Consider the following 14242-nt stretch of genomic DNA (forward strand, 5'->3'; position numbering starts at 1 on the left):
CAGCGGTGATTAAAGCATACCACTGGCTGCTAAGCGCTGCCCTTGGTGGCCTCCCTCCGCAAAACGATAGCCTGCCTGCCTGATGACTAGCAGACACCCTGTGAACCACCTGATCCCCCACTACTAAACTGGCTGACCTGACTGGAACCCCGAGAAGCAGCTGATGCCCAAGACTAGTGAAGGACACACTGAACTGGACCAATTCTGGGCTAACTCCTCTCCGCACATATTCCACAATGTATTTTTGGCAGCAATACGTGTTTTTTGTGTGTTTTGTTTTGTTTGTTCTTTTACATTCAAGATAAACAAGTTTGAGAGTTTGGGAAGTACATTTATCTGTGGCAACGTAACGCAAACAGGACGGTCAGGAATAACAGGAAACTCCTAGCCTGGATTTCTCAACATAAAGGAATCACACGAAGGGTACCTTTAAGGAGTAAAAACGGCTTCACTCTGCTCATCCAAGAGGCTTCATCAGTTCTAAAAACAAAAGCTGGAGAGCTCCAGGTATTTAACCCCTATTCGGTATCGTTCCCTTTGGAGGTGGTCGTTGACCCACTTGTAGGTCATGTGTGTCATCACACGAGCCAAGGTGTGAAAAAAGGTGTGGGTCATTATCATGTTATCAACTCAGGTCACCCTAGGCAAGTTGTGACAGGGGTTTGACGTGCCTGGGAAAGGATATAAAACTGCACTGTAGGCGGCTGAAATACCCAGGTTTAGAGGAAGTAGATGTTTTTGTCAAGAAACGGTTACACCAAAAACTTTGAAGTGAAACTGCACAGTGTTGCTTTTTCCTCCCAGTTTGCGCTTGTATCAGATACGACATGTTATGCTGCATAAAAAGAGCCAGTCTAGGCCGTGGCCATTTCCAGCGTTGAGCTATTTGCCTGCAGGCTTTTGCCGTAACGCTCAATATATCAGGAAATGCACAACATTGTATCGCAGAGACTTCAGTGAGAAGATTGTTAGATCCACGAGCGAGCACCCAGTTAGGTTAGATAAGCATAAAGTCTGTAAACAGACATAAGCAGCTATCTGCTACTGGTATGACTGAAGCCTATTAAAGTACACATACGCTGTTTGTTGAGCAAGTACACAAAGGGAATTGTAGACGAGCCGCAGTTTCGCCGGAGGTCATAAGCCAAGACGCTTTTCCTCACAACCAAGCAGAGAAACCAGATTTCCCCAAACCTCTTAATTCTTTCTAGAAGTTTTTAAAGAAAACTTTCATCAGCGAATAATTATTTTCCCCGCATTCAACAAACAGAGCACCCGCTATCTTTTAGAAGATAAGGCATAAGCCGTTTTAGATATTTTATTAAACTGCGAGCGCTCAAATATATGAAAGCAAAACAGCTCTCTGCTTCCCCCCCCTCCCCCGAGGAAGAGGCTTTGAAGTTAGGGATCCATCAGATTCGGCTTCAGTTTGGTATGTCCACAACCAACACCACAACCCCCCCTTGCGAACTCCCGCTGCATCATTCTATTATTCTCGTCCAGGTCTTGCATAATAATTTTTCCTCAGCATTTTTTCTTTCCTGTGTCCACAGTTTTAGAGCTGCATTTTAAGCACGCATAATGGGCTGATAATGCAGCACATTTGCGTGAACGACGGTTACATGTAAGTACAACATGTTACACACATGTTTCATCCTGAATTCAGCTACAGGTGGCAAATGGCCCTGAGCCAGGTACAACCCGCCTCCCCTCCCTCTGCATCACAGGTGGACAGACAGGTGACCTTGCAGTCTGTGGAGTCTGCGGTGCAAAGACTTCAGAGAGCAGTAACCTGTAGCGTCGGCTGATAAAGGGGAGGGAGGCGGACAAAAATGGAGAAAGGAGGGCGGACGGGAAGAGACAGCTGCTGCTCTGTAGATTAGAACTGAAAGCGGCACTTTCTCCCTTTTTCTCCGAGCTCGGCTTTGAACAGTGTTTTCCCCCTGCTCGAGCCGATGATTGGCCAAAAATCTGATTCTACTGTACGCTGGGCCAATTTGAACCCGTCTCAGTATAGGACTTAACTCTGACAGATTTAATCCAAAGCTCAGCTTTAAATATATATGTAGGCATTTTCCCCCAAAAACTTCTCTTATTTGTGCTATATATATTATATTAACCCAGTAGAGCCCGACTGGATTTTTTTGGTCATTACTGCTGTTATCATCAAAGCGATTTAAAAAAAAGAAAAAAAAAAAACAAGCAAAAATTGAAATTGCCATTCAACCTCCACGTTTTTTTCTATAGATAACTCCATGCCGTCCTTGGCTCCAGGTCCCATAAAACTTGTAGTTGGGGTGCAGTGCAGAAGAGGTAAAACCAACCTTTTAATTTGTTCCATCTTATGGTTAGAGTTTTAAAAAGCTCCCATGTAATCAGAGCATGACGCTAGCTCAAGGCAGCAAATGATGCGATTTAAATACGGCTATAACTAATCCAAGGATGATCAAAACAAGGGAGAAATGGGGATTTGTGTGTAGCTGGCCCATAAAACAATGCATAGAGAGCTTGAGTGCAGGTGCTAACAGTGGGAGGTGAGTTTACAGGCACAGAGTGAACCCTCCTGCAGAGACTTTGGTGTGCGTGTTACGAGAGACACACAAAGGAAACGAGGAAAAGTGGTAAAGTGATTGTAAAGAGAAAGCTACTCACTCCATCATTGATGCTGGTATGGCGCAGCAGTCCTGTATGGCAGTAAGCGGAGAGGTGAGGTGGGCGGTGTACGAGGCTTCCACCACCTGCTTGTTCCTGTTCACCACATCCAGGTATCTGTTAAACTTCTCCCGAATCTTCTTGGCCAGCTGCACAAAGGAAAAATGAAAACTGTGTCAATAAGACAAAAACTAATGGTGACACATAAATAACCCCCGCCCCATTCCCACATGCCTAATCCAACAGACAACTTTGCATTTAAAACTACCAGCTACTTGGTCTGCGTGATTCCAAGTGGCAGTGCAAGGAGAGGCGAATTCATATTAACAGCACGTTTGTGTGGCTCAAGTTTCCCACTTAGATCTAAATCAGGGGCCAAATATGGCGCCAAAGACGGGAATGTAGTTCAGGAGTATGGTGGGATCCCATTTGCTAAAAATTCAGTCACACATTTCCTCCCCCTGGGATTACAACCCACAGATGTGAGACAATGACATAAGTTTTGATAGCACTCTTTTTGCTGATAGTTGAAAGAATTCCTTATTTAAAAAGAGCTGCTCCACAAGGTAGAACCACATGTTTGATTAGGGAGACTTTTTACACCAGGCGCCCTTCCTGATCCCCAAAGGGGATCTTTGGCTTGTGTAAACCACTACATTTTTGTTGATAGTACGAAACATGATTAATGGTGCTAGTTCTCGGATCGCACACATTTGTTTCTTATAACCACTTCACTTTGCAACAACAGAGTGAAAATTGATTGGTCAGAAAAGCTATTCATCAGCCTGATAACAACAATTCACCATTGCAGCAAATGTGTGGTTTCATACTGCAATGCAAAAGTGTACTTCAAACAGTTTGTACACCTGTGAACGTTTACCTGAAATTGTTCACATTCTCAAGTGAAACAGTCAAACAGAACTTTGCAGTCAATAACACAGATTGCGGAGCTTTTACAAAGACACAAATACAAGCAATGCCTTTTAATATTTTAAATAGTTTATCCGTGTTTAACAGTTTGTGGGAGGTCCAAACAGTTTACTTCCATGTGTGTTTACTTCCATGACTGATTGACTATTTCCTTTTCCCCCTGCAGTGGCATATGCAAGTAAATGCTGCTAATCAAAAGGAGCCATGAGTTTTTGTGGCTTCTTTCTCACTGAATCTTGTTATCTTTTCTCTCTCTTTGTCTTTTTGCTGCTTTGTCCTTAAAGAAGTTTGTTTGACAATCACCTCAGCTTTCCTCTCAGCCTTCTTTTAATATAAATGGATAACGTCTATGTTTGGCGCTCCTACAATTTATATATATAAAAATAAAAGAAACATCAGAAAAAGGACTGTTCTAAGGCACAAGAAAAGTACTACAAACAATGTCACCCATGTCCTCAGCTTGACACAGCTCATTTGCTTCATTCAGCCCTATTTTTACGAAACTCCAAATATGTCGGTTGGGGGTGTGGCTGTACGCTGTTGTATAAACGTGTAAACAGGGAATGACACCTCCAAGAATCCTGACATAAAGTGAGCCCCTAAATACACATGCGCGCAGACGTACACAACTTAATATTCATAAAAGGAAGCTGAGTGATATCAAAGCAGCACAGATCTGGACCTGCTTAAACCATAGCAGAATGATGGGGATTTAAGAACTCAAACGCACTCCACTTCCACTAATCACATCTTGCATAATTTAAGAAAATCCACCTAAAAATACAACAGGTGTGCAACTAGAGTGAAACGTAGGAGCTTGTGGCAGCTGCATGCAAGTATTTGTGGTAAAGAACAACTGCAACATGCATGCATTTTATTGCAACACATTTTACGTAGCACGTTTTTTTTCTCTCTCTCATCTCCTTATGCTGACAACTTTGCACAATCAAAATCAAATGTTTTACCATATTAAATGTTTTTGAAATATGCATATAAAGATCCCCATAAATTTCCAGTCAGTTGGAATTCTGTTTTAGGGTATAATTTACTTTTAAACCAATGCACAGAAACTGAGAAGCAGAGGAGAAACATGGGGTTTCCAGACAAAGGCAGCAACAACAGCTAATTCAGCTGTGTTTACTGGAGCCCTTCATGCTGCCCCCCTGAACAAGCATACATTATACTTTTTCTTTGAAGGACTAGGCTCTGGTTGAGCACACAAATCACAGTGCTCTTTCAAAACAGGGATCCAGCTCTTTGGGGAAACTAATAACCAGCTCTGTAGCAGCCTCCTGGGGGACATTAATAACCAGCACACCAGCAGCTCTTCACCAGTCACTCCTATTCTTGCTTTTGTTTGCCCCAAAAAAAAAAAAAAAAACCTTGAAAAGATGGGGAATTGTTTGGAACTTCCATCTAACTAATGTGAGGCAAGACATGTATGTAATCTGTTATAAATTGCCCTGTTAACAAGCCTTTTTCTTTTCCTCACTCCCCCTTCAGATCGTCCATAAACCTTTTTCCCTATTCTGATTGTACAATCATTCAAATTCAGCCATTTATAAACAGTAACTGCGGCTTTTAGTCCCAGGCCAAGGTGAACTGATAGTCTTATGATGCTGGTGGTCATAATTTGGCATAGGATAATTTGGAATCATGTTATTAAAGAGGAACTATTGTGCTTTGTTATTGTTTTTACAGCATTTCTAGTGCACTGGTAGGTGTGGATGTTGAACCTGGTGAAACTTTCCAAAAAATAATGTCAGAGTATGTGCAAGCAATTTCTGTGAGCCAAAAGCTCAGGTTTAAGACCAATCTAATTCCTCATTTTCAGTTTCTTGGGTCCATATGATGCTGAAGGAAGGGGATATCCTGAATGTGTCATCTAAGACAGAGCCTTGGCTAAGAGAGCACAAACCTGACATTCAAACCTTTCGTTAATCAGGAGCAGCCAATCAGAAGAAAGCTGTCTTGTGGCTCAGTCACAGTAAAGTAAAAGTAGGATGGCAATCCCCTTGTGACTAGGAGAGAAAAATTAAATTCGGTGATCAATTGCAAATAGCTGTAACAACCAACTAGTCACCCAAAGGTTTACCAGGCAACAACCTCAACCTCTCAGTGAGCACTTTTGTTCACAAACAGTTTGGCTGGCGGTTGGCAACCCGTCTCCAAACATTTGTGTTTGGTTAAGGTTTACAAATAATTGCCGTCTACTCAAATTTACAAGAAGAGAGAGATTTCCAACACTCTGCAGTAGGTCTGCACAAATTCAATTGCAACACTTCTCTCTACAATAGGTGACTCGACTCAATGGGTCCTCAACTCCTTGTGGTTATATTTTTCTATACTATTGTTTTATATATGTTACAGTAAGGTTGTTAAGCACTCATATTGCAGTCACTGTCTTGTAGCAACTATGTCAGTATTTGGCAACAGATTTACGCTTTTCCCTATTTGTCACAGTAAACCACCCTATTATCACAAAGCACTTCACCCCATTAAGTTGCAAACGTATAGCAGACTGACTTCCAAAGTCACTTCTGAGAGCAGTTGCAGGGCTGGTCAGAGTCTTCACATGCAACAAGTTGATTGTATACGCCATAATATTTCTGATTGTACCGAAGTCTCCAACCACTGTTTGCTCCAAGTGTTACGGAAGCATTAAAGGACGGCAGAGAGGGATCTACTTAATCGAATTCTTTCATCAATGGCTTGCTGCACAAAGGCCGAGCATGGGATAAATAAGGATCATTTTTAACAGTTTTGGAGAATGCCATGCAAAGTTATAAATAAAAATAATTTTACAATTACTTTCAAATCTTTTGGCTTGTCAAAAGATTTCCTTCAAAATATGAGCTTTTTAAATCTTAAAAGCTTAACATTTTAAATTATGGTGATATACTGGTGCAAAATTGATATCAAAAAGAAAAAAGTCTAACTGTCCAAAACCTTATAGATCGAACTAATCCACAAGTGGCATCTAATTATTTTAGAGAAAATAAAGATAAAATAAAGTAACAAAATCTTCAGATAATGTATAGTTTTCTATTATATGTAAATTTTAAGAATGAAAAACAAATCAGTAAATACTTTCCAAAGTCACTTTGAGTCACCTCAGCCTTGTTAAAAACAGAAAAAGGCTTATTCCCCACAGTACGTGGATCCCTTTGTTCCCGTAATTACAGCTGCCTGAAAAATGGCTGAGATTGAATCCAGGAAAAGGGAAATACACCACGACCCACTGACCGCTTGTATGCCTAATCAGCTGGCCGCTATTCCAAGGGTTTTAGGAGGGGCCTGAGGCACAGCCCGCAATTATTGACCTTCCACCGCAAGGAACACGAACACCAGCGTGACCACTCATACAGGGGCAAGAATTTAAATGCACACATGGACACACTCACAGTGAAAATCAGTTGAAGTGAACTTTGCAAGAAAAGGAAAAATAGGCCAGTGTTCCGCTAAGAAGTGTTTCCATAGCTGGAGGAGGGAAAGTCACTCAGAAACCAAAGCTCGAGTTTTAACAGAGCGACTTAAAAGAAACCAGAACCTTCTAGCTGTGCAAGTTCAAGCTCATGTTACAGTCTGCCCGGTGCAGCCAAAACCAACCTGTGCTCTGCAGATTAACCACTCTCCCCAAAACATACAACTCCTCTCTCCCATCTCTGACCCATCCAACCAGCATATGGAGGGTTTGCAGCACCCAGTGGGGCTGGTTGCGCCACAAAAGCAGACTGAGTGGAACGGATGTTCGTTGAAGTCTCGTGTTGGACCTAATGAGGTTTGCCAGTCAGCCTTCAACCACAGTCGCTGGCAGCGGCATTTGTGGCAAACCAAAACTTACTTCGGAATGTTGGGGTAAAGGACTAAGCGGGATGCAGGTCTATTCTGCAAACCTCAGCCATTATATAGAAAGTTAACAGTGCATGGGTCGCCTCTGCTTGGATAAACGAACCTCTCATAAAGGACTTGTTGCTTATAATGAGGGTGAGAAGTTTTCCAAGGCTATTAGAGTGCTGACTCGTTCCTTCTGGACATAATGATGTAGGTATTCAGCATGACTGGAGAAAGTACATTTTAATGTGTGGTTAACAGGTCGATTGTAAAAACGTTAAAGTCGCAGCACGTTTCAGAGATGAAGTACAAAACATTTGACGGCTCAAATCTGTTAACGTGGCGGCGTGGGTGTGGTTCAGTTTTATGCTAATGTTCCGCTCAGCTTCACTCATACATTTCCATAACACTAAAACCAGCCACACACAACATGTGCAATAATATGTACTAATATGCACTGCAATAGCCCTGCCATAATCTGGACTTTAGCATAGACTGAGATGCCGTGTGACAGATCACCTGTCTTAGAGAAGTACACAATGTTAGGGTTGTTAGAACCTGACCGATCTTGTCTGGGATAAATTACATTGAAAAAGGTCATGGATGGGTTTTGCTGCTGATTCATCAGACTAAAAAGAAGCTTTGAGGCTTCTGCCAGATTAGGTTAGGCATAGTGAGACAGTGAAACAGAAACTGAAAGGGAAGATTTACATTTTTAAAAAAATCTTATTGACATTTAAGGCATTCTCCAAAACAATCATCTTTTAGTAAGCTGGGCACAACTAAAGATATTGAAGATGTGCATTACAGTCATAGTAAACTTGCCCTGATGACTTTTAAAGAACAATCACCAACACAGTTAGCGTGAAATTAACCAATAGGGTTGCACATTAGGAACGGGTTCACAACAGTATTGCAGACTATAACTATGTACTATAAATACCATCTGATGTCAAGCTAAAGTTGTTTACATTTATCCTTATATGCCAACAGAAACCCAATCTAACTTTTCTTCTCAGTGTAGGACTATAGTGGCAAGCCAATAAAATGTTAGCAGTTCGCACCTGAAATGAGGGAATAATCCAAACCTAATTTCTCGACTTGAACAGAACCATTTTTAGCTGTCCTTTTACTTTCATTTCTTAAATGTCACATCGCGAAAAGGGCTCTGCCTGGGCTGAGTGACAGCTCCAATGCGTTCCCGAAGCCAGAGTGGCTCACTGAACGGCAATAACATTGGAAAATGTAGTGTGCACACACACTACCCATTTGAGTTCAGATATGCAGATTTAAGGTCATGAATATAGGATAAAGTACTGATCACATACTTTAAGGGATCTGGTACAATTTCATTTTTCTCATTTTCAGAAAATCCAACAGACTTTTGAGCCTTTACTTACTTAAGCCAACAGCTACAATCTGAATCATGATCACAAAAAAACTGATTAAAGAAATTGAGGAAAACAGAAAAGGCTATGAGACACCCCACCTCAAACTTCTGCTGGTCCCCTTTTGACTGCCAAAAAGCCCTGACCTGTCGAGGCATGGACTCCACTACACGTCTGAAGGTGTACTGTGGTATCTAGCAACAGCTCCTCCCTTGTGTTGTCCTCGGGTCAAAAATGACCCATAGGTGTATGGCAAACAAGTGTATGGGAATCCCGAGGATATTACAAGGGTTAAGACCTGCAAGTTATAGGGCGGGACCTCCCTGGATCTGAATTGTCTACCCAGCACATCCAACAGATGCTCGCCAGGTGTTCCCCAGGTAAGCAAGACACACATCACAGCCATCCACATTATGTTTAAAAGAAAAAGTGACCCATTATTGCAGGCCACCTGATGCTCATATGCACGTTGTTGGCACTTTATGCAGTGGACAAGGATCAGCATGGGCTGATGGGCAGCTCACGACCCTGTCGCTGGTACACTACTGTTCCTTTCTCGGATCTCTTTTGATAGTGGTTCAGGGGGTTGGGAAGCTCATCTGTAACCGGAAGGTCGCCGGTTCGATCCCCGGGTTCTCTGTCCTGGTTGTTGTGTCCTTGGGCAAGACACTTTACCCTACCGCCTACTGGTGATGGCCAGAGGGGCCGATGGCACAATATGGCAGCCTCGCTTCTGTCAGTCTGCCCCAGGGCAGCTGTGGCTACAACCGTAGCTGCCTCCACCAGTGTGTGAATGTGAGAGTGAATGAATAGTGGTATTGTAAAGCACTTTGGGTGCCTTGAAAAGTGCTAATAAATGCAATCCATTATTATTACTGAGCACTGTTGACCAGGAACACCCCACAAAAGATGCAGGTTTGGAGATGCTTGGACACAGTTGTGTAGCCATCACAATTCAGTCGCTGTCAAACTCGCTCAAATTCTTACGCATGCCCATTTTTCCTGCTTTGAGGACTAAATTTGCACTTGCTCCCCAATATGTCCCCCCCACAACCACGTGCCATGATGCAGAGATAATAAGTGTTATTCACTGTGTATTTTGTAGTTTGTATTGTGTGTGCTGTACTTATTAGTATACCACAATGTTTCGGCCCCGACCTCACCACTCACTGCTGTGACGTCATCAAGGGAGGGAAAAGCAAATATGAATGAGATTTTTTTTCCTTAGGGAATCTCACGAATGAGCCCTACAGCATAAACAGCTTCCCTCAGTGAAATTTACAAGCACAGACAATAAGCTAAATATAATATAATATGAACTCGATGGTAGTGGTTAATCTGCTACCTCATCAATGCGTTCTTATTCTATAGTATAACATATTTATAGACATTTTTTTAATTTTAGAGCCAGCATTAGACAATGTTACATTTTATAGCAAATTTCAGACAACATAATTTTTATACCACGTTTTATATTAACAACTTTTTGTGTGTGATGGGCATTTTTTCTGTTTTTCTTTTTTTGTTGTTTAAAGAAACACATAAAATAAGCACATAAATAAGCAAACAAACAGAGAATAAACATGTATTCATATAAAACAAACAAGGGACCTCTTTGTTTTACTCAGGTTGCCCTGCTGTATATTAAAAAGTAAGAATGAGAGCTCTCTGGAGGAGAAAAATCGCTTTGGGGTTGTGTGAGGAAGGGCATCCAGCATACATAAAAATCTGCCAAATCAAACACGCAGTACAACCCACTGCTGTGACCCACTGTGAATAAGACCAAAATCAACTTTTTAGGGCAACTAGAAAAATGTGTCATTTCTTTTGTTAAGGAAAAAAAACAAACATTTAGCCTCCTTTTTAGGCAGCATCTGCCACATCTGGCATAGGATAAAACATTAATGGTTGCCAGCATTTTTAATTATTGACAACCACTCTGACAGCATGTGTTCAACATGGAGAACACACTCACAGGAAAGACTGAAAGAAAGCCAGACAGGAAGAGGGAGAACCTGTGTCATCAGAAAGGGACAGACATCTGTGTGCCTGTCTAAATAATACATTTCCAGAGGAGAAACTCGAAGCTGTTAGAGGGGACCCCTTTGCAGCTCCTTGCCTTCTGTCTTTCTTCTTGCTCTCTTCCTCTGTAGATACCATCCTAATTGAGCCCTAGCTTGGCTCGGGGACACGGACACACACAGCTATGCCAGAGCTGTCATCTGGATTAGCTGGGGCCCGACTCAAAAGGGTTTCAGTGAGAATTTTTGCCCACTCTCTTAGCCAGACACAGACATACAGCAGCTACAAATGAGCCCACATTGAGGACCTTTTGTTCTGCGATCGCTTCTTGTTATAGCACACCACACGCAACGCAAGTTGGAAAGCTAAGATTTATTGTTTTTTGTTGGACTTTCTGGAAACACAGAGGTTGGAATTGTTCAACTGAAATTAGCGAGACATGTGTTAAAGATCATAATTGCGACTATCCTTAGCAAGAGGCACTCAAAGATGAGAGACCACTGCCGTTGGCTTGCAAGCTGTTCAGAAAGGCGGCTTTTCTATGGAGACGAAGGACGAAGAGCGCTTTAAAGCCAGTTTTAGCTGCCTGTGGAATCGTAAATACCTGCAAGGTGAGATAGTATATATTTCGCAAACACATGCATGAGATGACACACTGGAGCACAGACAGAAATAGTCGCGGGAGAAATGCAAACAAACATCAACCTGTCTGTTCTTGCTGGTGGCTGTTTACCAGTCTGGTGTTTACTGTCACTCTTCCAAGATCCCTCGTGCAGTAGTAAAATACGCACACACACACAAAATCAAATCGTGCCTGATGTGACATAGGATGCCAGGGATTCTGTGCATACTGTTTTTTTTTAATTCACGACCAAAAAAAGCTCTTGGATTGGGGGATGGTGGGTTCTTTTTTTTTTTTTTTTTAAACAAATCATTCATTTTCTTTTTTTATTATTCTGTCTGACTGAAAGCTATGTGCTCACATTGTGAGCAGAGGGAGATGGGAAGACAGAGAGGGGGGGGGGGGAATGAGAGAGGGAGCACAGACAAGTGGAAAAACAGGCAGAGAACTTCAAAGCCAATGAGACAGCAGCCACAGAATTTTAATACACCCCCTTTTTCCTCTGATGGCTGGTGCATGTGTTCAGCGCTGCTGGGCTCAACTCTGCACATGACAGGCACCGTCCATGGCGCGCACAGGCACGCCACGCATGGCCAGGAAGGCACGCACGCGCACACACACACACGCACGCACGCACGCACGACAGAGGAAGCTTTTGTTACTCACCTGCTGAACTTCTGTCTCTCCGTTTGATGTCTTCTCGGTGTAAACGAACGAGCTGAAAATCCTCTGTAAAGAGAGGGAACCAAGCAGAGAGAGTGACGTTAGATCACGAGGAACGCTGATCGAGATCCAAAAACTCAAATCCATCACTTTAAAGGAAACCTTTTTCATTAACAAACTGTAAAACTCAGTCAAACCAGGACCTGTTCCTGCGTACATGGCATTAAAGCTAATTAAGTTCTCTAGCTCTAATAAAGCCATCACCGCGGCTGGGTGAAGAACTACAGGGAGTGCAGAATTATTAGGCAAGTTGTATTTTTGAGGAATAATTTTATTATAGAACAACAACCATGTTCTCAATGAACCCAAAAAACTCATTAATATCAAAGCTGAATGTTTTTGGAAGTAGTTTTTAGTTTGTTTTTAGTTTTAGCTATTTTAGGGGGATATCTGTGTGTGCAGGTGACTATTACTGTGCATAATTATTAGGCAACTTAACAAAAAACAAATATATACCCATTTCAATTATTTATTTTTACCAGTGAAACCAATATAACATCTCCACATTCACAAATATACATTTCTGACATTCAAAAACAAAACAAAAACAAATCAGCGACCAATATAGCCACCTTTCTTTGCAAGGACACTCAAAAGCCTGCCATCCATGGATTCTGTCAGTGTTTTGATCTGTTCACCATCAACATTGCGTGCAGCAGCAACCACAGCCTCCCAGACACTGTTCAGAGAGGTGTACTGTTTTCCCTCCTTGTAAATCTCACATTTGATGATGGACCACAGGTTCTCAATGGGGTTCAGATCAGGTGAACAAGGAGGCCATGTCATTAGTTTTTCTTCTTTTATACCCTTTCTTGCCAGCCACGCTGTGGAGTACTTGGACGCGTGTGATGGAGCATTGTCCTGCATGAAAATCATGTTTTTCTTGAAGGATGCAGACTTCTTCCTGTACCACTGCTTGAAGAAGGTGTCTTCCAGAAACTGGCAGTAGGACTGGGAGTTGAGCTTGACTCCATCCTCAACCCGAAAAGGCCCCACAAGCTCATCTTTGATGATACCAGCCCAAACCAGTACTCCACCTCCACCTTGCTGGCGTCTGAGTCGGACTGGAGCTCTCTGCCCTTTACCAATCCAACCACGGGCCCATCCATCTGGCCCATCAAGACTCACTCTCATTTCATCAGTCCATAAAACCTTAGAAAAACCAGTCTTGAGATATTTCTTGGCCCAGTCTTGACGTTTCAGCTTGTGTGTCTTGTTCAGTGGTGGTCGTCTTTCAGCCTTTCTTACCTTGGCCATGTCTCTGAGTATTGCACACCTTGTGCTTTTGGGCACTCCAGTGATGTTGCAGCTCTGAAATATGGCCAAACTGGTGGCAAGTGGCATCTTGGCAGCTGCACGCTTGACTTTTCTCAGTTCATGGGCAGTTATTTTGCGCCTTGGTTTTTCCACACGCTTCTTGCGACCCTGTTGACTATTTTGAATGAAACGCTTGATTGTTCGATGATCACGCTTCAGAAGCTTTGCAATTTTGAGACTGCTGCATCCCTCTGCAAGATATCTCACCATTTTTGACTTTTCTGAGCCTGTCAAGTCCTTCTTTTGACCCATTTTGCCAAAGGAAAGGAAGTTGCCTAATAATTATGCACACCTGATATAGGGTGTTGATGTTATTAGACCACACCCCTTCTCATTACAGAGATGCACATCACCTAATATGCTTAATTGGTAGTAGGCTTTCAAGCCTATACAGCTTGGAGTAAGACAACATGCATGAAGAGGATGATGTGGACAAAATACTCATTTGCCTAATAATTCTGCACTCCCTGTAAATGTGTCCGCTGCAGCCAGAACTGGAAAAAGTCTCAAAAGAATTTGAGGCCAATTCTTCAATCGGAACCTCATTCCCTTTATTTTTTATAATACTTTAAATTACAGTGAGGTGAATGTTAGTCTGCATTTTCTTGCCGCCTGTATTTAGTGCTCCTTGATTGGCTGTTTGTGTTTAAAACTGAAATCAAGAAAGTACACTCTAGAGCAGAATATGCTAGCACAATTACAAAACAAAAAAAAGCCACGTGAGAAGATTTTTCTAAGACCAGATATTTGGATT

The 14242-nt window shown here is 42.2% G+C and overlaps 1 protein-coding gene across 1 annotated transcript in view; it reads right to left on the bottom strand.

Annotated features, from left to right (window-relative positions):
* Positions 1 to 14242, bottom strand: part of cachd1 (cache domain containing 1) — a 101357-nt gene that overhangs the window by 53697 nt on the left and 33418 nt on the right. The window contains exons 2-3 of the mRNA XM_082510092.1: positions 12115 to 12177; positions 2653 to 2801 (exon numbers count right to left, since the gene is read on the bottom strand). Of these exons, the coding sequence (XP_082366218.1) occupies positions 2653 to 2801; positions 12115 to 12177 (212 nt within the window). The remainder of the gene's footprint in view (positions 1 to 2652; positions 2802 to 12114; positions 12178 to 14242) is intronic.

The sequence above is a fragment of the Aulonocara stuartgranti genome (assembly GCF_965226115.1).
Source record: "Aulonocara stuartgranti genome assembly, chromosome: 17".
Classification (NCBI taxonomy): Eukaryota; Metazoa; Chordata; class Actinopteri; order Cichliformes; family Cichlidae; genus Aulonocara; species Aulonocara stuartgranti.